Raw genomic sequence first — 26,645 nt, forward strand, 5'->3', positions numbered from 1 at the left:
TTTATTTTTTTCATTTCCTTTTTCATGCATTATCTTTCTACAATATAATGGAAGGAATTCCGAAATATTTACCAGTAATCATTAACCACATTTTACCCAAGTCAGGAACTTGGTGAACTTTTCAATTTTCATCAACGGTTGGCACACTGATTTTAGAGGTTTCATATTTTATCAAGAATTAACTGATTAAAATTTTTTTTTTTTTTACTTTTGCTTCTTTTTTTCTTCTAAATCGTAAGTTTACTTTTTTTACCACATACTTTTTTACATTTTTCATATCACTATATCACAGAACTTTGACATTTGTACTGAAATTTAAAACTTGCTCACATTCAAGCACACATTTAGCCATCACAAGCAACACTTGAGCTATAAATAGACCATGCAGCAGTCCTCTACTGACACGGATTTCACACATTTCATGCATACTGGAGACACAGATCTATGGCATTGTTTGTAGCAGTCCTCTGGCCGACAAACAATTTATACATACTTTAACTTCTTCAAAAGCACTTCAATCCTTCTTGAATTAATTCCTTCTTTGATAATAACTTCTTGAATTTAAGATAGATATGTACTTAATATTTTTATCTTCCTTTTTTCAACTCTATGTATAAAATAATTTATAAATGGACTAGGGAAGTGCAATAAACAACCTTCACATACTTAATTTATTTTCCTTGAAAAAAATAAATAAATTGAATAATTGAACTAATACCATATTAACTATAGCAAAATAATTTCTAAAGAAAACGAAACATTTCTTAGTGATATAACTTGGCCATTTTTAAGACTTTTCCATTTTTATTCATGCCACATTGCTTTTAGATAGATCTTTACCATCTCACATTGCTATTAGAAGTATTAGAACACTTAAATGCCTTTGGAACTAGTATTAAAATGCCTCATTCATTATGCTAGGATTTATTTTATCATTTGGATGAAGAGGCCTGCAAGGACGATACTTTGAGGTAATGCGAATTGTCGTCATCATTTTTATGTAAAAAGAACTTAAAGAACTCGTATATCGACCATGAGATAGCTGTGGCTGGCATTTGGAAGAAAATACGCGCAGTAATGCCCCGAAAGTATCCACGTACACCTTGGAATTCGTAAACTGTTCGAAAGGCTGCCCGCATGCCGTTCACATAAGATATACTGTTAGTTCTTGAACAGTGCTCTTGCGTGTTCAGTAAGGTTTTACAAACATCTAAAGGCATAGTAGCAACTGCGGCGCCGGCACCCGCCACGGCACCAGACACACCGTGTGTCAAAGGATCATACTTCCGAGTTGGGTTAAGGAAGTCTTGTGTTATCTCGTAAGTCATAAAATGAACAGCTTGGAAAGGTACGTTCATGCTTAGTTGCGTCGTGAAGCTCCTATAAAATGCAATAGGTCCTTCTGTCTTTAGTATGGATACACCACATTCTTTACAAGTTCTATATGGGCTCCCATACATTTGCATACGTTGTTTTATCACTGATTTCCGTGAACATTGTCACGCAATTCAATCCAGAGTGAAATGCGGCGAAAAGTGAGAAAATTGCAATATGAAGTCAGCATCCAAGTTAACATCATGGAACGGGAACATATGAAAAGTAAAATAAACAAATACATGAAATAAAGTAAAATGTTAGTGGGTTTTTGTCTTGTAAACCATATTTTTGGGTCAAGTTGTTAAAATTATTAATAATAAGGGTTTTTTATGTATAAAAGTATTAACTGTTTGATTTTATTACAGATCTATTCTTTCCAGTAATCTTCTGCAGAAACATAGAGAACCACTAGACAGTGTAATATACTAAATATCTAAGCTCTAGCCTTTGCAATTTATGAAAAGAAGATTTTTAGGTTTGTCAATTCAGAGCAACAGATAAGCTTTAAAGGTGAATTGGGTATTACTCCATCATTTCCTTTGGAATTGGGTATTGGCTCCATTTAATTGGGTATTCAAAAACTCGATACCCTATGATTTCAAGATCAATTGGGTATTCAATTATGAAGATATGTATTTTATGGTTTCAATATCAATAAAATTAAATTTTGATATCTTAACTGTTTTAAAAAGAAAATAGGATGAACAATTTACTAGAACTTTTCACAATTGTTTTATTTTTATATAAAATGCTCCTGTTATCTTTCATAATATTTTTCACAAGTTCGTTGCCTGACTGATTTTTAATTATTTGCGACTGTTTTGTTTCAAATCATTTTCCCTTTTGTACGACGCCATATTGCTTTTCAAAGCATCTATTGTTACAGCTGGGACCTATTTTTTGACGGTCTCCGCAAAATCAACGGTCTCTGCCGTTCTGTAAAGACCGTCAACCTGAGTAGACAAATCGACGGTCTCATGCTTAGTCGGTCTTTGGAGACCGGGGACCGTCGAAGACCGGAGCCGTTAATTAGTTGGCATTGATTCGGGAATATTCGGATATCATGCATATCGATATAATTTGTCAAAAACTACGAGTGTACGACAGATTAATTTTGCGGTGATGAAAATGACAATACGCACGGGTTTTTAAGACAATTGCGTATTTTAATTTTTTTAATGGGTTTTGATACGCATTCTTAAAAAATCAATTGCGTATTTTATAAAATTTATTGCGTAAATACACAAATACGCGCATTATCTGTTGCTCTGCAATTGCAAGCAGAGTTCAGCATGGAATTTTTTTAATAATTTTGAAAAACCTTTATGCCAAGAACAATCCTGTTTAGTTTTATCAACACTGGTCAAGTAGTTGAGATGTTTAAACAAAAGTTGATGGCGTACAACACAGGATCACAGCCCGGTCATAATAGCTCATATTTAGCACCTTGTTATCTGATAACCAAATTATACTGAGGAAATGCTAAATGTGTCTACATAGTAGTCTAATCAGAAACAATCACTTGATTTTGCTTCCTGAAGAAACACTAATGCCTGTTTACGGTATCGTTCTAATAATTTGTCACTTACTGCCTTAATCCTTGATGGTACCCATTAAAGGTCATACAAATTGAACTGTCCAATATAAAATATACTGGATACTATAGTGTACAATACGGAAAATAAATTTTGACAATCATGTGATACAATGCAAAAGCAACGATTGGATGTATACATTTATGGTATAGAGAATATACTCACCATCAGCTGGATTCATAAATAAATCATGTAATACTGTGGCCACACAACCAGCTGCACCTGTAATACAGTTTCATTTTTATTAATCAACCCTGCTAAATAATTACAAATTACTTTTTCAGCTTCCATATTTGGAATTGTCAACAATGATTTTCCTCCTAACATAACAGTGGCCTACCATATAAAAGGCCTGTTTAAGCGATAGTTTTCCCCCTAAAATTAAGAGGCTAAGGCCTTTTCCCAATTAAGTGAGAAAAACCACTGGTCCACTATCAAATTTAGGGTATCAAGAAGAAAATTTGAAGTTTAAGACAGCCAACTGTATACAGATGGCCTGGCTCAATACTGTTGGCAAAGGTTAATCACTGTCATCTCAGAAAGATAAAGCTGGAGCCTTACCCAGTGAAAAATTTGTAACAAGGACATGTCTGGTCTTTAATAAAGAACAGCTCCTTATCAGACTAGCAGTGTTCCCTGCCAATGAAAATCTTAAGTAGCCAGCAGTTAAGACCTTTTTTAGTAATTTTTAAGGATTTCTTTGGTGTGAGTAAACAGTTGTTTTGGTGCAGAAACAGTTACATGGCAACCACTTCCCTTAACACTAACATCCTCCTTTAAGTCAATCACAACAGATGAATCATTGTTTAAATACATTGTAATTACTTAAAACCAAGTCTGCGACTGAGAATAGAATAAGTTTAATACCATGAGCAAGATGGTTTCCTTGTTCGCCACCACTAAATTTTTTCTTTAAATGTTCATAGCAGGCAAAATACAAGGCATGTGCAGGTCCAGCACCGCCGACCACTGCACCGATTCCTCGCACCGTGTTTCCAATACCTTCATGACGAAATATTGTAACTAGTGCATCAGCTACTCCTCGATAGTTGGCTTTTGGGTCAGGAACGAGGCTCTGCATACGTGTCTGCAAAATATGTTTAATATGCTAGTTAAGTCAAGATATCAATTGTTTACTTTATCAGAAAACATAAAATGATATTTGAAAATTAGGTATATTTAGTGCAACTGTTTTACCCTTACTATGCTAACTATCTTGAATGGACATGCCTTTTTTTTCAATTTCGACAGAACTACTCACCACTTTAAAGGTAAAATTTTGAAACATTTACTGACTGACTTACTAACAATACAGACTATGTGAGTATGATCAGAAAGTACAAATGCGCCAGCTGCTCTATGTCTGCTCTGTGCTCACTGATAGTTTCAATCGATGCCAGGGGACTACAGATTTATACATGTTGTAGGTTTTTTTTGAAAAGTGAAAATACCTCGATATTTTCATAAACTTTCTAACAAGTCAGGGCTTCCACTAAGTTTTAAAATTTGGAAATCAGAAACTGAAAATTCCTGACATTGAAAGTCACATTGTACAGGTACAGAAGGAAAAGCATTAAATTTTGGAAGTCAAGATCAGGAGTAAATGAAACTTCCACTAATGGAAACCCTGACAAGTATAAATTAATAGATTACAGTAATTCAATATCAAATGAAAGAACATTGTCACAAAACAAGGTTTCTACTTATATTATAATTGAGGGGAAAAAACCAAAGGTTCTGCCAAAAAGTGATCAAAATTCCAAAAACCTGACAATATGCACTGGGCACTTTTTGATAATAGCTCTGAGTGTTTGGTTAAGAGCCCTTGAGAACTGTAGGAGTTGCTCAAATGCTCAAAGAAACTAGAACTGCCACTATCATGGCGTGAATACCCCCGCATACCACTTTGTCAGAATCAACAGTGGCCATTTAGAGCTCAAGGACAACCTCCCTGCCAAATCTGAGGTTACTAAGCCAGTGCATTGCTAAGTTATGTATTCTACATGCTTCAAATGTGAAAATGTCAAAATCAATACATTGCGGACAGGACATTCTTTAACAATAGAGAAGAAAAGCTTTTTTTGTCAAGGTCCCTGTGACCTTGACCTTTGACCCAGTGACCTCAAAATCAATAGGGGTCATGATCATATATATAGTCATGATCAACATCCATGCCAAATATGAAGACTGTGGGTCAAAGGAATCTTAAGTTAATGGGTGGACAAACTTTTTGAAGTCCAAGTCCCTATGACCTTGACCTTTGACCCAGTGACCTCAAAATCAAAAGGGGTCATCTACTTATCATGATCAACATCCATGCCAAATATGAAGACTGTGGGTCAAAGGAATCTAAAGTTATTGGGCAGACAAACTTTTTGAAGTCAAAGTCCCTGTGACCTTGACCTTTGACCTCAAAAATCAATAGGGGTCATCTACTAATCATGACTAAACCTCCATTCCAAATATGAAGACTGTGGGTCAAAGAAATCTTAAGTTATTGGGCGGACAAGCTTTTTGAAGTCAAGGCCCCTGTGACCTTGACCTTTGACCTGGTGACCTCAAAATCAATAGGGGTCATCTACTAATCATGACTAACCTCCATGCCAAATATGAAGACTGTGGGTCAAAGGAATCTTAAGTTATTGGGCGGACAAGCTTTTTGAAGTCAAGGCCCCTGTGACCTTGACCTTTGACCTGGTGACCTCAAAATCAATAGGGGTCATCTACTAATCATGACTAACTTCCATGCCAAATATCAAGACTATGGGTCAAAGGAATCTTAAGTTATAGGGCGGACAAGGTTTTTGAAGTCAAGGCCCCTGTGACCTTGACCTTTGACCTGGTGACCTCAAAATCAAAAGGGGTCATCTACTGATCATGACTAACCTCCATGTCAAATATGAAGACTGTGGGTCAAAGGAATCTTAAGTTATTGGGCGGACAAGCGTTTTTGAAGTCAAGGCCCCTGTGACCTTGACCTTTGACCTGGTGACCTCAAAATCAATAGGGGTCATCTACTAATCATGACTAACCTCCATTCCAAATATGACGACTGTAGGTCAAAGGAATCTTAAGTTATAGGGCGGACAAACTTTTTGAAGTCAAGGCCCCTGTGACCTTGACCTTTGACCCAGTGACCTCAAAATCAATAGGGGTCATCTACTAATCATGACTAACCTCCATGCCAAATATGACGACTGTAGGTCAAAGGAATCTTAAGTTATTGGGCGGACAAGCTTTTTGAAGTCAAGGCCCCTGTGACCTTGACCTTTGACCTAGTGACCTCAAAATCAATAGGGGTCATCTACTAATCATGACTAACCTCCATGCCAAATATGAAGACTAAGGGTCAAAGGAATCTTAAGTTATTGGGCGGACAAGAAAAAACCGACGGACAGCCGGACGGCCGGCCGGACGGACAAGCTGATTCCAGTATACCCACCTTACAACTTTGTTGTGTGGGGGTATAATAATTGTCTTACATCTGCCAATGGACATACACCGATCTACTATTAAAGTAATCATATTTTCTTTCCAAAAAAATTGAAATCTTAAAAACAACTTTACATTTAGTTGTTAACAATAGCGATGATGTATTTGTTCCTTTTTATGACCTTTGTACTACATTAAGTACATTTGTATATTTAACAAATTTACAATGATAATATAAATCAAATCACATGGATTCGACATGAGACTTTTACAATGTCATCAAGATCAAAATTTTACAGATAAGATGGCATGTGTAATTTGTTTAGTTATAGACTTGCAAATATTCAGTAGAAATAAGATAGTGAAAAAAAACAACATTTTTTTCAGCCAATGAGGTATACCTTTATGTCAAATTTAATCATTATTTATATCTTTATTAAATCAAAGGCTGTATTTGTACAAATGTATTTTTTAAATACACCAATAAACTACATTCTGCTATGATGAAAAAGTGCTATATATAATATATCCAAATTATCTGTGGCCCCTTTTCCACCAAGTAAAATGTATCAAAATTTAATTCATACTAAGTGTTTTTTCTTATTTTTGTTTGGCTGGTTTTTCCTATTAATTAAATATTATGTTTCCCAAAATGCACAATTTCACTGTTGTTGCAAGTTATTTATTTCCACATTTATCTCCCTTAATTATAAATTCAGCCACTAGTATTTTCTCCATTGAATTGGGCAGACACAAACCTTTTTCTAAATGGTGAAAAAAATAACAACGCTTTATTGGAGCATGATTTGTAACCTCTTCCAGCAAATATGATACAACACTTGATTGGAGTCAAGAGTTAATTTCTAATACCTCTTTCAGTAAATATGATTGATAACTTAACACATAAGCCTGAAGAATGTCACTTGTATTAATTCTAATATGACAGGATGCAATTTTAAGTTGTCGTTTTTTTATGCTATGCCTCAGGGCATTGTCATTACATTTCAATTTGTTGACAATTTTTATCATTTATGTCAAATGAATCAATAGTACTTTAACTTTATATATGTAATAATTCTCTTATCGTAATAATTAATCAAAGAAGCACCAAGTTAAAATTTTAGGTTTGATTCCCAACCATAGAAATTTCAAACAAGTTTTCAAGGATTCAGTTATATAGGTAGATGACATGTATGAAATGTTTGTACCCGAAACAATGCATAAAAATATTATAACTGCAGTATACAATACAAATACTTCATCTTCGGCGATGGAATTTTTAATGCAAAAGTAGAGTTGCGAAGTTCCATGATAATTTACCAATATGGGTGCCTTATTATAATTCATGTCAAGACTTATAATGTCCTGTCATTCAAACATTGAACAAATTACAAGAACACTGACATGATGATTATACAAACTTCTGCAATCTTCTGGATTTTTATTTTGGGAATGTGCCATTTTTTTTCAGTATAATTTATATTTAAGGAAAGAAAACAGTGTCAAAACACTGCATAATTATTCTGGGAACTGCAAGTAAAAATGAATTATATTAAGCAGGAAAAGATTAAGGCAACTCCAAATTCATTTAATAGACTAATTAATACAACCTACAAATGTCAGGTTCTAGATTTGCCCCTGTCCTGTCCTCGATTTGACACCATTTTTTGTTTATATCCCAGTCTTGTGAGATGTCAGTAGTGTGAGAGTATAATCGAAACTATTTAAACAGCCTAGTAAAGGTTACAGATTAGCAAATTTCGTCATTATAGTGGTTTGAAAAAGTAGAAAAAAAATGTATACACTTATACAGTAAAAAATGTTAAGAATTTCACTCATGGTCATCCAAATTGACCGGAATATGTCTACTCTGCAGTGCTGGGGCTTCGAGTACAGAAAGAAACAGAATTTACCTTTCTCACCGTCTTCACGTGGTGGAACTTACGAAAGAGTTAAAAAACAGAAGTTTTAGGTTTCCTCATCCCTAGTCCCATAAATATGACGTCCCTTATAGAGATATTTTTGCTTCTGGGCAAAGCAACGTCATATCGAAATTGCTCAAAAACCCATAGCATGTTCCGACAGAAAATTAGACTGAACCAAAAAACAATTAAGACAGCGTGTATTTACATTAATTTTGACCTATTTATGAACAAAACTAAAAAATAAATACCTTTTGACAAAATAATTAAACTGTCACATCCGAAAAATCATGATTAAATCCTCTCTTGTAATTAAAATCCTAAACAGCCGATAAACAAATGGCCGCCATACAGTACAGTGAGCGAAATCTGATTGGCTAATTCAAATGCAAGCGTTTAACTGAATCGGAAGATTCTAACGGATTTTTTTAACAAAATAATTGCCCATGCACCGTCAGCGTCTTCGAATATATTTTTTTGTTTAAAAATTTGGAATCAATATGTAAAGTGCCTTACTTAACCAGTATGGCTGATCAACAAAAATAGATTGTTGTTTATATTTTATTTAAATTGGTAAGTACATTTTTTGAGAGTTTTGGTTTATGATTGAGCATGAAATTGAAAGAAAAGAAGATAAGCTTTTGAATAAGGCTTGAAAGGCAAGACAAAAGACACTTTTGATTTTTTTATGATGGTATGCGTTTATGAGCAATAACTATCAGGCTTGGCTGACATAAACTATAACAAGCCTGTAAAGTCTGATATATTGGACTACCTCATGATGGCTCATCCACTGTCCCACAATGTGAGGTTTAGTTACACTGTTGGGGTTATTGTTGTACCAGGTGATCACTTAAAATAACTTTTTCGTTATAGAAGTCAAAATATATTGATGTGCCAAAGCTTGATTCTGAGATATTTTTGTTCTGGGGCAGAATCTTGTTTCGAGATATTGCCCAGACACGAAAATAGCACAATTTCTTGTCAAACTGTAGGCCCCTACAATTAGTTGGACTATTGGTTCTAGTAAATACTGAGGTTTCAGAGAATAAATCACACAAAAAATCGAGGTCATTAAACAATTTAGGAAAAGCCGGTCTCTATAACTGAAAAGAGAAAATGGAAAAATATAGACACACCAATGTTTCTCACTTACTGACAACATTTCTGAACATGTGAAGTCAACATGATCAACGTTTACATGTTCCAGTTTGACCTTTGCGGTCAGATGTATAGTTCGATATACTAATTAAATTTATTTCAAAGAAAATATTTTACCTTCACGCAATCAAATGGGTACATAACGCAATGTTCCCCGACCCCGGCCAATGCACCAGCGAACATGTGCGTGCTGATCGTTGATGTTGGTGGTAAACTTTCGTACAAATCATCTTCTTCGTTCATGTTCAAACCGTAAAGTATCAATATTTCTGATCCAAATCAATCTTAATAAGAATTCTTATCTTAAATCACTGACTGTCATAGAAGAAAATCAATTAATTGCACTCCTAGCATAAAATATCAGCAGTCGTGTCCTGAAAAGTCACCACCGTCCGCCATGTTTGTCGTGACGTGAACTATATCCGGTTTGTACCGAAGTGAAAGCAACCAATCAGATTTTTGCCGGTTACATTCCGCGAATGATCGTCAACAATCGTGACGGAGCGTGACCTTCAGCAACTTGCGTAACTGCAGGATACATGGCCCTACATTTATTTAAATGTAGAGACGTCAATGATACGTCTTAATTCTAAGATCAAGCGGAATATAATTATAAAATTGAATTTAAAATAAGTAACAAGTAGATCTATTTAAGATGTTATTTTTATTTACTAATTAATAGGCCTATATCTTAACATCTTATCTAGACTGTCTACAGTACAGTTAACGGTCTAGATTTACTATCGTTTAAAATTAAAGATAAAGCTGTATCCATGTATGTCCTTTTACAGCGATTATCTGCTCCCCCCGCCCACCACACACACACCCTCGCCGCGCCGGACACACGCACGTGCAGGCGGAAAAAAATCAGCGGGTATTTTTATTTTGGCGCCAAAATATAAAAGAACGCTTCCATCTCCAGGTGCAGGACAGATCCTATGTTGTAATATTTAAGTTGTTCCCACACTTAAGTGAAATTTTATTTCTGTATATAGATTCTAATTATGCGTCTAAAACAATTTTCAAACATCGAAGAAATGTAAAATATGTTGAAATATAGATTTTTTGGAACTTAAATTATTGATAAATCTTCATTTGATCATATATTTATGATATAAAACAAAAAAAAAAGAAGAAAAAAGAGATGAGTTACAGGATCTTTAAGCGTGGATTTTACCATTTTCAACTGTACTGTTTTAAAATGTCAAGGGAGTTTACTGTATTATTTAAACAGAGCTACAAAGCTTGTCACATTTCTTTCCCATTCGCTTAGAGGAGCACTTAAACATACTACAACTATTGCAATCTAGATCTACAACTTTACCACAATGTAACTTACACGTAGATCCACACCACGCCGTACAATCAAATTTGTAGATAACCGTTCAACGCGTCGACTGAAGTACTAGTATATACATGACGGTATAAAAACATACGGTAATTATTTATCTGTTTTTAACATATCCGAATAAATCAATGTTATGGATTCAAAGTAATCATCTACAGGAGCCTGCTAAGAAATTTCTGGCCCTTTGCAAGCTTAAAGTGAATTTTGATTAAGAATAACCTCACTTTCCGACGAGATGCGACATTTCTTTTAAATATTCGTAAAAAATACGATTCGTAAAAAAAAACAAAAAAACATTTTGTCATCGCAGCTTCAAAAATGCTCTTCTTTCAAAGATAAAGGGTATCTAAGTTTGAATGTCTTCAAAATTTGAGTTACGTCATCAACCGCTCGCCTCTATTTAATGATAACATCGACATCCACTCATCAGCAAGTATGAATAACGTTGAAAACCGTTCAACAAAACACTTTTAAGGCTTTTGTGATGTTGTAACTATAGGAAAGAATAAAAAATTGTGTTCTTATAAAAAAAAAATAATAATGGTACTTTCTGATGAACCTCATGCTTACGAAATTCATTTACACTTCAATCATTTTTAAATTGTCCGCCATATAAAATAATTTATTTTATAGACCCCTTTCAAAATTACTAAAAATAGAACGCTGCATATCATTACTGACCACAGGTTATCTCTGGAGGCAGAAAGCTGTCTGCTAATAGCCTAAATTCATGGAAAAGAGTCTACACATGCTCAAAAATGACCTTGTCTTTGGGTTTTACTCTTAATATTTTATGTCTGTAAATTTAGTTTTTTACTTTGATAAACTATCCTTTTCTGCAGACAAAACACTTCTGATCCATTATTATTGGACAATAAAAATCTTGGCTAGTAAGCTACAGATACTGGCATTCAATGGGCCCACTGATAAGTTATTTTCTGAATTAAACTGATTAAACTGTATTTAAAAAATTCTCTGAGAGTAAGTTATAAAAAGGCCATTTAAGTATTTAACTGACCCTAAACACTCTTCTCCCTGAATATATGAAAAATCTTTTTAATACATGTACCAGATAAACAATATGTATCTTTACATAAATCATTTGATTGAAACTGTATACTATATGTACATTTTGATAGAAACTGAAAAGAAATCCTGAATGTGTCAAATTATGTTGCCTCTTTAAATAAAGTCATCATCATCATCATATTATAATTATGTACTAGTGTTTGGACATGTGCAGCCAGTTCTATAATGAGAAACTTACAAGTGTTGGCAAGCAAGAGACAGTGTACAAAGAACATACCTTACAATGCTTACCTGATAAAGAAAAAAATTAATCAAATCAAATTTTCCTAAACTGTCATTGATTTATTTTAAATCATCTTTAATTTATTTTTAACCTCAGGCATAAACTCAGTTTCAAAACTATAATTAAAAACTACCAATATTAAATAAAAATATCAGAATACAGAAAAAATGAAAACAACAGACTGGCTTAAATACATATATTTGTATAACATCTATCTAAATTATACAGGAAATGCATAACCTAGACATTTAAATAGTTCGATTTCTGCAGAAAAGCCTGTTAAAAAATAAAGTCTAAACTTCAATTTTTGCTAACAATTAATTTACTGTGTGAAATGAAGAAATTATTAGGCCCATCAGTTACTTATTATGTTATGAAGCATTAAAAAATCATGAAGCAAAACAATTGGTCACATTATAAAACGTAAAATGAATACAAAGAATTATTTGTGTCGTTGCCACGGCTTTAATTTTCTTGTTCCAATCTTTTTATAGCCTTTGTCCATGCATCCCTTCTCCACAATAAGTATTTAGGAATCTAAGTTATGACATTGTGTTTTCTGTGTTTTGCCTATTTGAGCATCCATAAATTTGAATAAGAATGCCTTTATGAAATGAATATGTTTTGTTGTGTTAAAAACGTATTTAAAGTAGTAGCATAATATTTTGTTCCGCAACATAATGTATTCTGTTTAATATGCAGTTTTCATGTGTTTTTCAATAAAAGAAATATTCTATGTTAAGAGCCGACCGTAGGATGTAAATATCATAATGTTACCATTTTCGAATTTTATGAAAATTATTTCATTAGAATATTTCATTTTTGATATTTCATTAGTTTTTTTAACCTTTAACTATTTTATTCACCATTAAGTAATATCCTTATTGTTTACATTAAACAAACCTTAAATATACCAACAAACAAAAACATCAAATAATTCACAAATGTCTGAAACATGTTAGATATATTTTGCTAATAAAAATTGCTTATTTTAACAATTATAAAGTATGATTATTGATAAATAACTTCTCTTTAAACTTGTTCTGGAGGCTTATCAGTAAACAGCTTTCTGCCTCCACTAAATAAAACATGAGTGACCTGAAATTGACCTTACATTCTGCAAGGCGTCTTATATGTGAATTTATGCATTAGGTTATACTTTTTCACAAAAATATGCAACTTAATTATCAAACAACGAGCACATACCATGCAAGAACATATGAAGAAAAATTGATTAGTGCTTTATTTAATAAACTGAACATTACTTTTATCAGATTGTTTTCCGACGAATATTTATAGATACTTATGCGGGTCACGCGGGTAATTGATTACTCAAGTATCCTTTATTACATAACTGAAAACAAATATGATAAAATGTAAAGTTATTTTAAATTTAACTTCATTCTCACCAATTTCTTGGATGGCATAATGTCATTTTTTTAAAAAAAGTGCCCGGAGGGTACCGGTCAGTGCTTTTAAAAAGATCAGAAAAAGGTTACCTGCGATAGGAAAACTCAATAGCAAAGCCGCTGAGAAACCGAAAGTAAGGTGTTTCTTGTGATTCTTAAAGACTTTATTTACTATTTATTGTTATTTGTCTGAAGATAATATAAAAATGAATACATTTAAAATGTTTGATGTGTACATAATCAAACAATCGGTTCATGTTTAGACCGAGCTTCAGGCGGTGGGCGTGGCAAAACATCGCGATATTGGGTAGCTTCTTGTGTAGTTGCATTAATAGAAAAACGGACACATTCCTGAGAAAGACTAAGTTAAAACTATACTTTTTTCACTCGACATACCACATTTTATCAGTAGATTGAACATTTGATTGGTGCCTGTCGCCGATTTGTTTTCAGAGGGGACCGTTTCAGTTTCAGTAGATTTCGCAAAGACGGTACCGATATGGATACGCGCCGTGATGTTCTAACTTCCAAAAATCAAAGTGTTTGAGTACTGTCCCTCAGGGTCCCTTATTTCGACCCGTGTGTGCAGCTAGAACCGGCAACCTTCAAAACATATCCTATATAATATAATGTACCAGAATCAAAAATGTATTCAGAAGTTTCCGATCATTTTTCTTATATTTTGAATGATATACATGTATATATCGTATGTACAATTGCTTTTTTTTTTCATTTCAAACAATGTATATAAATGTACATATATTATGTTCGTGAAGTTGGCAGCCTAGCAGCCTAGCAGCCTGAAGTTGGCAGCCTAGCAGCCTAGCAGCCTGGCAGCCTAGCAGCCTAGCAGCCTAGCAGCCTAAAGAAAACTAAGAATAGTACATACATGAAAACCGTCTGAAATACATTAGTAGCACTTCTTTAGATCATTCCACGCCTTTTTCAATATCGTGATCTTTATTTTTTAAGATGTTGAACTTTATCGTTACATATTTTTTTCATTCTGACGCTTCGAAATTTGAAGTTAGCAGCCTAGCAGCCTAGCAGCCTGGCAGTCTAGCAGCCTGGCAGCCTAACAGCCTAAAGAAAACTACGGATAATACAAATATGAAAACCGACGGAAATGAGTCGGTAGCACATACTTAGACTATTCCACGTCTTTGTTCAGTATCGCCAACTTGATTTTTTTAAATATTGAACTTTGCTTTTTTTTTTTTTCCTCTTCGAAATTTGAGCAGCCTAGCAGCCTAGGCTGCCTGGCAGCCTAAATAAAACTAAGAATAGTACAAACATGAAAACCATCGGAAATACATTAGCAGCACTTCTTTAGATCATTCCACGCCTTTTTCAATATCGTGATCTTTATTTTTTAAGATGTTGAACTTTATCGTAACATATTTTTTTCATTCTGACGCTTCGAAATTTGAAGTTAGCAGCCTAGCAGCCTGGCAGCCTAGCAGCCTAACAGCCTAGCAGCCAGGCAGCCTAACAGCCTAAAGAAAAGTAAAGATAATTCAAACATGAAAACCGACGGAAATGAGTCGGTAGCACATACTTAGACTATTCCACGTCTTTTTTCAGTATCGCCAACTTATCTTTTTTAAATATTGAACTTTGCTTTTTTTCTTTACTCTTCGAAATTTGTGAAGCTATCAGCCTAACAACCTGGCAGCTAGCAGCCTGGCAGCCTAGCAGCCTAGCAGCCTGGCAGCCTAGCAGCCTAGCAGCCTGGCAGCCTAAAGAAAACTACGGATAATACAAACATGAAAACCGACGGAAATGAGTCGGGTAGCACATACTTAGACTATTCCACGTCTTTTTTCAGTATCTCCAACTTAATTTTTTTTAAAATATTGAACTTTGCTTTTTTTTTTTTTTTCCTCTTCGAAATTTGAGCAGCCTAACAGCCTAGGCTGCCTGGCAGCCTAAATAAAACTAACAAATAGTACAAACATGAAAAACCGTCGGAAATACATTAGCAGCACTTCTTTAGATCATTCCACGCCTTTTTCAATATCGTGATCTTTATTTTTTAAGATGTTGAACTTTATCGTAACATATTTTTTCATTCTGCGCTTCGAAATTTGAAGTTAGCAGCCTAGCAGCCTAGCAGCCTGGCAGCCTAGCAGCCTAGCAGCCTAGCAGCCAGGCAGCCTAACAGCCTAAAGAAAAGTAAGGATAATTCAAACATGAAAACCGACGGAAATGAGTCGGTAGCACATACTTAGACTATTCCACGTCTTTTTTCAGTATCGCCAACTTATCTTTTCTAAATATTGAACTTTGCTTTTTTTTCTTTACTCTTTCGAAATTTGTGAAGCTATCAGCCTAACAACCTGACAGCCTAGCAGCCTGGCAGCCTAGCAGCCTAGCAGCCTGGCAGCCTAGCAGCCTGGCAGCCTGGCAGCCTAAAGAAAACTACGGATAATACAAACATGAAAACCGACGGAAATGAGTCGGTAGCACATACTTAGACTATTCCACGTCTTTTTTCAGTATCGCCAACTTAATTTTTTTAAATATTGAACTTTGCTTTTTTTTTTTTTTACTCTTCGAAATTTGAGCAGCCTAGCAGCCTAGCAGCCTGGCAGCCTAAATAAAACTAAGAATAGTACAAACATGAAAACCGTCGGAAATACATTAGCAGCACTTCTTTAGATCATTCCACGCCTTTTTCAATAACTTCAAATTTCGAAGCGTCAGAATGAAAAAAATATGTTACGATAAAGTTCAACATCTTAAAAAATAAAGATCACGATATTGAAAAAGGCGTGGAATGATCTAAAGAAGTGCTACTAATGTATTTCAGACGGTTTTCATGTATGTACTATTCTTAGTTTTATTTAGGCTGCCAGGCTGCTAGGCTGCTAGGCTGCTCAAATTTCGAAGAGTAAATAAAAAATAAGCAAAGTTCAATATTTAAAAAATTAAGTTGGCGATACTGAAAAAAGACGTGGAATAGTTTAAGTATGTGCTACCGACTCATTTCCGTCGGTTTTCATGTTTGTATTATCCGTAGTTTTCTTTAGGCTGCCAGGCTGCCAGGCTGCTAGGCTGCTAGGCTGCCAGGCTGCTAGGCTGCCAGGCTGCTAGGCTGCCAGGTTGTTAGGCTGATAGCTTCACAAATTTCGAAGAGTAAAGAAAAAAAGCAAAGTTCAATATTTAAAAAAGATAAGTTGGCGATACTGAAAAAAGACGTGGAATAGTCTAAGTATGTGCTACCGACTCATTTCCGTCGGTTTTCATGTTTGAATTATCCGTACTTTTCTTTAGGCTGTTAGGCTGCCAGGCTGCTAGGCTGCTAGGCTGTCAGGCTGCTAGGCTGCTAACTTCAAATTTCGAAGCGTCAGAATGAAAAAAATATGTTACGATAAAGTTCAACATCTTAAAAAATAAAGATCACGATATTGAAAAGGCGTGGAATGATCTAAAGAAGTGCTGCTAATGTATTTCCGACGGTTTTCATGTTTGTACTATTCTTAGTTTTATTTAGGCTGCCAGGCTGCTAGGCTGCTAGGCTGCTCAAATTTTGAAGAGTAAAATAAAAAAAAAGCAAAGTTCAATATTTAAAAAAATTAAGTTGGCGATACTGAAAAAAGACGTGGAATAGTCTAAGTATGTGCTACCGACTCATTTCCGTCGGTTTTCATGTTTGTATTATCCGTAGTTTTCTTTAGGCTGCCAGGCTGCCAGGCTGCTAGGCTGCTAGGCTGCTAGGCTGCCAGGCTGCTAGGCTGCCAGGCTGCTAGGCTGCCAGGTTGTTAGGCTGATAGCTTCACAAATTTCGAAGAGTAAAGAAAAAAAGCAAAGTTTCAATATTTAAAAAAGATAAGTTGGCGATACTGAAAAAAAGACGTGGAATAGTCTAAGTATGTGCTACCGACTCATTTCCGTCGGTTTTCATGTTTGAATTATCCGTACTTTTTCTTTAGGCTGTTAGGCTGCCAGGCTGCTAGGCTGCTAGGCTGCTAGGCTGCCAGGCTGCTAGGCTGCTAACTTCAAATTTCGAAGCGTCAGAATGAAAAAAATATGTTACGATAAAGTTCAACATCTTAAAAAATAAAGATCACGATATTGAAAAAGGCGTGGAATGATCTAAAGAAGTGCTGCTAATGTATTTCCGACGGTTTTCATGTTTGTACTATTCTTAGTTTTATTTAGGCTGCCAGGCAGCCTAGGCTGCTAGGCTGCTCAAATTTCGAAGAGGAAAAAAAAAAAAAAAAGCAAAGTTCAATATTTAAAAAAATTAAGTTGGAGATACTGAAAAAAGACGTGGAATAGTCTAAGTATGTGCTACCGACTCATTTCCGTCGGTTTTCATATTTGTATTATCCGTAGTTTTCTTTAGGCTGTTAGGCTGCCAGGCTGCCAGGCTGCTAGGCTGCTAGGCTGCCAGGCTGCTAGGCTGCTAGGCTGCTAACTTCAAATTTCGAAGCGTCAGAATAAAAAAATAAATAAAGTTTAACATGTAATAAAATAAGATCACGATATTCAAAAAGGCGTGGAATGATCTAAAGAAGTGCTACTAATGTATTTCAGACGGTTTTCATGTATGTACTATTCTTAGTTTTCTTTAGGCTGCTAGGCTGCCAGGCTGCTAGGCTGCTAGGCTGCTAGGCTGCCAACTTCAGGCTGCTAGGCTGCTAGGCTGCCAACTTCACGAACATACATATATTATATCGTCGGTGGGGGGTCAAAATATCGTAACTCGGTTTTTTAGCAAAATGGGTTTTTGATGCCGCGAAAATTTAAACATACCAGCGCACCGTCTCCCAAAATAGTGTAGCTCTACACCAATGGAAAAGGCGAAAATTGTCACGTGACAAAATCTCGTGTGTCGATTGGATGATTTTGTTGTTTTTGTCAAAACCTCGTTATCTTTTTAAATTTCACAATATGTTGACGGAGAACGTTGGATAAATTGTTTTTTACATTCAAATCGGTAAGTTAAGTAGATTCTATTTTTGTACTTTCTAAAATTACCTACTTTTTAAGGTTTTAATAAATATGCTTAGTCATATCTGTTCAAAGAAGTGTCCTATTGCGGCTGATAGAGAAAATACATTAATTTTCATTGCTTATCTGTATATAATTCTTTCAATCGTTACTAATGTTTGAAATAATTAAACGTAAATAAAGATATTAAATTTTCGCTAAAGATAATTTTTGTTCGATTTCTGACGTTTTGATGTAATTTTTTCGAGATACGAGAATTTGTCATTTTCATTTTTCAGATACTAGCAATCAAGATACGAGATTTTACGAGATACGATTATTTGGTATTTCATTTTCTTCCCGTTTTATATCGAAATACGATGTTTTGAAAATAGCTTAAAAATAGGTGTTTTAATTCATCTAGAATCATAATGGCGATTTAATTTTATTTTCAGATACGGTTTTAAGCGGAAATGTCACAGTATTCTGGAGAAAGTGATACCGAGTCAACGGGAGAAACTGAATATTTACAATATAAGTGTCACATTTGTCAGTTTGTACCAGGATATTAATGAGTTAATTCATATTCTTGAAAAAGTAGTTGACATTGGGCCTTATCTAATTTCTCTTAGAAATGGGCAGTTTTTATGTTCGATGTCAGTTCGCTGACTGTGAACGGTATTTTCATCTATTATGTATTCATCCAACATTTCCAGATGAAGCATTAAATTATTCACATTTAGATACATTGAAAGAAAGTGGGATACACTGTCCAGTCTGTGAGCCAGGGATAAAAATTGTAAATTATTAACTATTTTTCAAATATGTTACCACTGGGCAAAAACAATGGTAACTTTTGCTCAAAGCCAATCAAAAAGGAAAGCCGTGTGTTAGCTAAGAAAATGGTGGTTCAGAATTCTCTTTTAAAACTCATAAAGGTTATGGAACAAGAACAAGTGACTGATACGAGTATTAACCATGACATAAATAATAACAACAAAAAACTACAATGAGTTGACACCTTCAAATATTTGTAATAAACCAAATTTTTCAGAAACAGAATATAATAATGAATCAATGGAAGTCGGGTCTACGTGTGTGGAAGACAGTGAAATCTGTGTGTTATAAGGCACAAGATATTAATACAGAAAGGACTGAACAAGTTATAAATGGTGGAAATAGTGAGCAAATATCTACTTTAGAAAAACAGTGAATCTGTAATCTATAACAAAATTGATTCGATTATCTGTGCTGAAAACAGTGAATCAACAATGAAAACAGAAAACAATGAGTCATGCGCCAATTTAGATAACAGTGAACCGGTGTCAAACACTGAAATATATAAAGATTTTATAGAACTTGAAATATTTGTTCAAAGTGGAGATGCTGAGACTGACATTGAGATTGAAAAGATCGTTGGAATTGTAAACGCTGATAAACAGTGTAAATGTGTTTGATGATCGTTCCAATGCAGCAACTGATCAAAAATAGTGAATTAGATATTTCTCTGAATTGCAAAGAGTCAAATGTTACTATATTGGATGAATTTAATGGCAGTGTTGTAGCAGGTGTTAATGATGAATCGATTGGTGGTAAAGAAACTGAGATTGACGAATACTTTCAACAAGCATATTCTGTCATAGGTGAAAGTTCTTTCATTGGAAACAATAGAGACAAAAATAGTGTAAAAGATATTACAACAAATGTTGAAAATGAAACATGTTTGGATCTAGGAGAAAATGAAGAATATGAAGATATAAATAATGACAAAGATGCAAATGACCCAGATTATAATCCTAGTGAAGAGGGTGAATACGCGTCACCATCGGAAGACGATATTGATCATGAAGAAACCGTAGAAAAATGAATCTGTAAAGGCAAATGATAAACAAAATGGAAAAAGGAGAAAGGCAGAGACATCGTAAATAAACAGTTGCGTATATGTCAGGGAATGCATACAAAGAATGAAAAAAGTGGATGGGAAGTGGGGATTCCATGTTGAAAAGTCCGCAAGGACGTTGTCTGAAAAAAAGGTGTTCATCACGCTGCCAAACCTCTAATATTAAAAAATTGCAAAACCGTAACAGAAGCAGATAGGAGAGAGATATTTACTAATTTTTGGACAAACATGACAACATGGGATGAAAGGCGTTGTATATGTAAACTCGCTTATAAATGCTAAAGCAGTGGAGGAACCTACACTTGAAAATGGAAAACCAAGTAGAAGAACTCGAAACCCTCACATACCATCTAAGAATTAATGAAGAGCGTATTGTCGTATGTAAACAACTATTTTTTTGTCAACTCTTGGACTAGGGGAGCAGACAGTATATCAATGGATAGAACAGTCAATATCGGGTGTACCAGATAGATCAGCTGAGAAAAAGCAGAAGCAGTCAGGTAGTAACATGCCATTTAAATGTTTAATACAATTTTTCTAAATCCCAATTTCTTCTCTATATAAAAAAGTGAGTTTTAAATTAGTGAATGAATAAATTTGTGGGAGTGTGAATGAATAAATTAGTGCGTGCGTGCGTAAGAGTGCGTGAGTTGGTGTGTGTGTTAGTGAGTGAATTACAATATGAATGAGTATCAGTTTAAGTGAATGAGTGATTGACTGAAAATATTAAATGTGTTGTTAGCACTTTATAAAAGATATTTGATGCCTTTCTTTTTCAGATACAAGAAAGAAAGCTCAAGAAAGAAAGACACGGCCAGCTACGTATGAGTGTCAAGCAAATTTCTTGAAAGCATCCCTAGAATGGAATCTCATTATTGCCGTTTCATCGACTTCGAAGACCTACCTTGAACCTGTATTTAACTCTCTGACCTGCTTGTATAAAGAATACGTGAAACATTGTAATGAAAGGGTATGTGCGAGTCGTAGAGTATTTACCGAAGTTTTCGAGAGCCTAAATATTGGTCTAATTTGTGCCAAAAAAAGGACCAGTGTGATATCTGTGTAGGTTTTGATGCAGGTAATATATCCGCTGATATTTTACAACGAACATCAGAATAGAAAAATAAATTCACGAGAGGAGAAAAAACCGTGACAAGTTATTTTGTCAAACAAACCACTCAGTGAAAGTTCTTACAATGGACGTACAAGCAGTTCTACTTTTCGCCAAAAATGAATGCAAGCGCATTGTATTATAAAAACCAAATTAGCATGCCATAATTTCACTTTGTATGACCTTATAACGAAGCAGGCGACCTGCTACTTTTGGCATGAAGGAATGGGGGATCTTTCGGCTAATTCCTTTGCTTTCTTGCTTGGCTGACTACATTGAAAAAAATGATTTCCAAAGATGAAGAAATCAAACACATCATTATATATAGTGATGGATGTACCTATCAAAATAGGAACTTGGTAATGTCAAACACTTTATGTCACTTGGCTATGACTCTTGACCTTGAAATCACACAAAAAGATCCTCGAAAAAGGCCATACTTCAAAATGGAGGTGGATTCAGTACACAGCGTAGTGGAGAGGAAAATAAAGAACAAGAATGTTTATGTGCCACAACAGTATGTCGACTTCATCAAGGAAGCCTGTCCCTCTAACCCATATATCGTTTGAATACGTTGGCTACGATTTTTTCAAAGCATACTCGGAGTTGGGCTACTATGTTTCAATTAGACCTGGGACTAGGGTTGGAGACCCAGTGGTTAGTGAATTAGAGTTCTTCACTACGAAGCAGATGGTTTCTGTACGCTATAAATTGAATTATAGAGACTCATTTAAGGAAACTTCCAAGAAAATCTAGAAAATCTTATGTTAAACATACAGAGATAATACCAAAGTTGCCACGGTGGTCCTTTGAAGATAAAGAAAACGAAGTTCGACCATTTACAGGCACTTAAAAGTGTTCTTTCCAATGGGATTATCATGGGTTTTATGACCACCTGAAACATGATTCTTAAAAAAACATGAAAACGAAATGTATACAGGTGTTTCGTTATGGGACCCTTAGTTAAACTATAATTTTCTCTTGACAGTAATATGAAAGTGCCATTTTATTCATTTGAAGTAAAAAGTACTAAATTCATAAATAGTGAATTTAAAGACTGAGAAAGATTGATGTTTCAGTCAATAATGAAGTTAATTAATTTTGTTTGTTTTATTTGTTCAAGTTGAATTTCAAAGTTTTAAAGATTTGAGTGAGTTTGAGTGCGTGTGCGTCTGTGCGTGTGCGCGTCGCGAGTGTGCGTGCGTACGTGTGCGTGCGTGCGTGCGTATGTGCGTGTGTGTGTGTGTTGTGTGTGTGTGTGTGTGTGTGTGTGTGAATGCATAAAAAGACTGAGGAAAGTTGATGTTTAATTCAATTGTTATGTCAAAAGTTAACAGTTTATTAACCAACTCTGTTTAATTTGTTCAAGTTAAATATCAATACTTCAAGGTTTCAAGTTGTTAAAAATAAAACAATGTTCATGAAAATGATATTATATTGTTATTCTACTTCTAAATAAATGCACTTCTTTGATTATCCCTTATGGTCAAAATGTCGTATATGCTATTTTTTAAGGTCAAATTGTCGTACACTCTATATGTCAAAACTGATCAAACCAACTCATAAAAATCAATTATATATTAAAACGTACTATTCATGTTACCACTATACAGGAATTGTTTCCACAGAAGGTTCTTTTAGAAAGAAAGAAATCAAAAAAATGTTCCTCCTGAAAAGTAGCAAAAACTGTTATACGAGATTTTGACCCCCCCAACGACGAATTATATATTGCTTGACTTTGACACAATTATGTAATCATGTTTTTCATGATAAACGAACAATCGAATCTATTCGGCCATTTCCACCACGTGGTTTTATATGTAAATAAAACCAGAGACTGTTATCTTTGAAAATGTATAAGTAATAGAAAGAGCACCGAAACACGAGGCTATCTGATTTGTACGAGGGGGCGTAGCCCCCGAGTATAAATCAGATTGCCGAGTGTTTTGGTGTTCTTTCTCTTTTGTATCATAGTCAAACATAAAAACACGTTCCCTGTTGTCACAATTTTAAACCCCGGGAAAAAGTAACCAATGATCGAGCATCTGAATATGATATTTCTGCCGCTTTCCCTTTCTCTGCCGTCACAATATGTAAACCCCAGCAAAAATGAGCCAATCAACGGGCATGATCTGGAGTGCGGGTAACTGATACCTGCACTCCAGTTACCGCACTGTGCATGTATATGTATACGATTTAACTCTGACACTTTTTCAACAGAAAGGTCCCCAAACTATGATACAATGAATGTATATATTTGATATCCAAAGCAAAATAAGGTCTATTTTGTTAAATTTATGATTGAAAAAATGTCTAAAAATGATAACCAAATTAAAAGTGCTCGATGACGTACAGCTAAAAATAATGTCAGCAGTTAGACGTTTTGTACTTTCTGTAATTGTAACCATTATTATTAAATAATAAAAAATAATGTTCTGTTTACTTTTATATCTATAAATTTACTTAACTTAGGTGGACATTTACTAGATATATTGAAATTTATTAACATATTCAACAACTCCCAGCGTTAAATTACTATTTGTTTACATGTTCAGTTTCTTAGTGTAGGTTACACCAAAATACTGTATCTGTTCTGTGTATAGGTTCTTATCCGAAAATTGACGAAACATTTCGAAAAGATGGGATTGCTTCGTGTCATTGGCGCATTCTGCTTTCTTTTTTCAAGCGTTCAAATTGCTAATTTTCATTTTTTTCCCCACAGATTAAGTACTGAACTATGGCGTCTAACGATGAACCGGAACAATTAAAAGAAGATCAGAATTTCGGTCTAAAGAACGTCGGCAAATTTTGGATTCTGAAAACAAATACTTTTTCAAAACGTCTTGTATTTCTTGACGATGCTAAAGATGTTAAAATTGACGATAACATTCTAATAGCAGATGAACGATTATTTGAAATACACAAAAATGAAAAAGGTGAATATTCATTTCGCCATGTTGAAGATATCACATACAATACATATTTTTCTTTGGAAGAAGGCTCTTGTGAACAAGCAACGGCGAACAAAGACACTAGTGAAGTAGATGAAAGTGATTATGCTTTAATCCAAGACATCCGAACTGAGCATAAAAAGGCAAGTTCACGTCCTGAAAATAAAGATAACTATGAGAAAATTGATTTAGATGGAGTTGCATCAGGGCATTTCAAGTTAGAATACGATTATTTGCCTCGAAGTTATAATGAAATGCAGCACTTGAAAACAAAAACAAATTCTTCTACTGTGATTCAAAACTGTCACGGTGATTCAAACAATTGGTCTGTCGGTGAATTAAAGATTGGTTCTGGCGGTGATTTAAACATTGGGTCTGTCGGTGAATTAAAGATTGGGTCTGGCAGTGATTTAAACGTTGGGTTTGACGTTGATCTAAACATTGGATCTGCAGCCGAAATGATAGAAGGACACGAGAAGTATGACCCCGTTAAGGTTGGAAGTACGGAAGTAGATAGTGTCATTAACGATTTAGACATGACACAAATACCATCTGGAGGTAATTGTTTTTCTAGAGTTATAAATATTACATCCTATTGACTTTAAAACACCAGTGAACATGTGAAATAAAGGGGTTTTGTCTTACTGGATATTTTTTATATTTTGAATACTCAGCAGGACCTTACTTTTGTCATACCGGTTAGAGATATTGGACCAGAAAAGTTAGTGGGATCTAAATCATGAGCAGGTGTCAAGTGCCGTGTAGCAGCCGTAAAAAGTTGCCTCGTACTTCACTTCAGTGTTGTTATATTTTCTGGTCCTTCGGGATCATTGATGCCAACACTATAAAGTGTTGAGAATTGAGTACTGCTCGAGTCTGCAATTCTTATGTTATTTTGTTGTGATTCATGCTTACGATGGATCACTTTGTATCAAGAATCTTGTACTTCATAACAGCAGGTATGATGTGCCGTGTGGCAGCCGTAAAAAGTTGCCCCGTACTTCACTGCAGTGTTGTTATATTTTGTGGTCCCTCGGGATCATTGATGACAACACTATAAAGTGTTGAGAATTGAGTACCGCTCGAGCCGGTGCTAGGGGGCGTGTGGGATGTTGCACTTACTAATTATCCCTCATGTTCAGACTCAATCAAACCGAGTCTGAAATTCTTATGTTATTTTGTTGTGATTAATGCTTCCGAGGGATCACTTTGTTTCCAGAATTTTGTTATATTTTTTCTGGTCCTTCGGGATCATTGATGCTAGCACTATTAAGTGTTGAGAATTCAGTACCGCTCAAGCCGGTGCTTCCGAGGGATCACTTTGTTTCCAGAATTTTCTTTGTTGATCATATTTTAAGCTCATCTGTATAATTATATTTTGTGTCAAGATTTTTAAATGAAACACAGCTCATCGTATTTTTCATGAATGGTAGAAATCAACATATCAAGAAATCACAAGAGCATCGCTAAGCGGAGCATTATATGTCTGAAAGTGTTTTTGAAGCATTTGTAAGACATGGGAATTAAATAAAGTATTACCTCCTTCAAAATGCAATCTTCCTTTATAGCTGAAGAACCTTCATATATATCCAGTGGCTGTTTCTAAAGCACCACCATTAAGTTGTTGTCTTGCAAGTAAAAATGTTACGACGTATGGAAACACTGGACATAGCTGTTCATCCTATAACATTTTACAGCTGTAGGTTTACATGTATTAACCGCCATATGAACACATCTGCGGATATTTCAAAATTCTAAATTTTACCAGTTCATGTTAAATGTTGAATTCTGCTTCAGCCTGTGCTGGGGGCGTGGACGGTAGTTTGCACTTGACAGTACCGTCCATGAACAGGCTCAATCAAACCGAGCCTGCAACATTTTCTATTTTGCCGTGTTGGGCTTTCTTTAGGGATTCTTATTTATCTTTATTTTATCGCCACATCAGCGTTGTTTGTGCCGTGTGGAGGCCGTAAAAAGTCGCCCCGTACATTCAATCAGGGATGTTATATTTCCGATCCTTAAAGATCGTTCAGCACGATATAATTGTTGTGCTTGTGGTATTTAAGTTCTTCTTTTCGGCATCCTTCTTGTTGGGTGGTTCCAGTATTCCTCACTTGAATACTGTTGAATCACCCTTAGGATATGTGGCCTGCTTTTTAAATTTGTATTTTGACGTCATATCTGTGATA

The 26,645-nt window shown here is 34.9% G+C and overlaps 2 protein-coding genes across 2 annotated transcripts; one reads left to right on the plus strand and one right to left on the minus strand.

Moving 5' to 3' along the window:
- Positions 1–208: 208 nt before the first annotated feature.
- LOC132757353 (mitoferrin-2-like) lies at positions 209–9,912 on the minus strand. The gene is made up of 4 exons (XM_060748611.1): positions 9,605–9,912; positions 3,840–4,059; positions 3,138–3,194; positions 209–1,480 (listed from the first exon to the last, which is right to left on the minus strand). Exons 1-4 carry the CDS (start codon positions 9,728–9,730, stop codon positions 933–935), a joined length of 951 nt encoding a protein of 316 aa, XP_060604594.1. The 5' UTR covers positions 9,731–9,912; the 3' UTR covers positions 209–932.
- A 3,489-nt stretch (positions 9,913–13,401) lies between these two features.
- LOC132757373 (uncharacterized) lies at positions 13,402–25,135 on the plus strand. The gene is made up of 2 exons (XM_060748639.1): positions 13,402–13,690; positions 24,228–25,135. The coding sequence occupies exon 2, from the start codon at positions 24,243–24,245 to the stop codon at positions 25,053–25,055; it is 813 nt and encodes a 270-aa protein (XP_060604622.1). The 5' UTR covers positions 13,402–13,690; positions 24,228–24,242; the 3' UTR covers positions 25,056–25,135.
- The last annotated feature ends 1,510 nt before the right edge of the window (positions 25,136–26,645 follow it).

The sequence above is a fragment of the Ruditapes philippinarum genome, unplaced genomic scaffold, assembly GCF_026571515.1.
Source record: "Ruditapes philippinarum isolate M1 unplaced genomic scaffold, ASM2657151v2 ctg617_1_1_1_1, whole genome shotgun sequence".
Classification (NCBI taxonomy): domain Eukaryota; kingdom Metazoa; phylum Mollusca; class Bivalvia; order Venerida; family Veneridae; genus Ruditapes; species Ruditapes philippinarum.

Excerpts from the sequence above, each read along its gene's own strand:
- LOC132757373 (XM_060748639.1), top strand. The coding sequence starts at position 24,243 with ATGGCGTCTAACGATGAACCGGAACAATTAAAAGAAGATCAGAATTTC.
- LOC132757353 (XM_060748611.1), bottom strand. The coding sequence starts at position 9,730 with ATGAACGAAGAAGATGATTTGTACGAAAGTTTACCACCAACATCAACG. Across the intron at positions 4,060-9,604 it reads ACCCATTTGATTGCGTGAAG|ACACGTATGCAGAGCCTCGT; the intron begins GTAAAATATTTT and ends CATATTTTGCAG. Across the intron at positions 1,481-3,137 it reads ATTTATGAATCCAGCTGATG|TGATAAAACAACGTATGCAA; the intron begins GTGAGTATATTC and ends CACGGAAATCAG.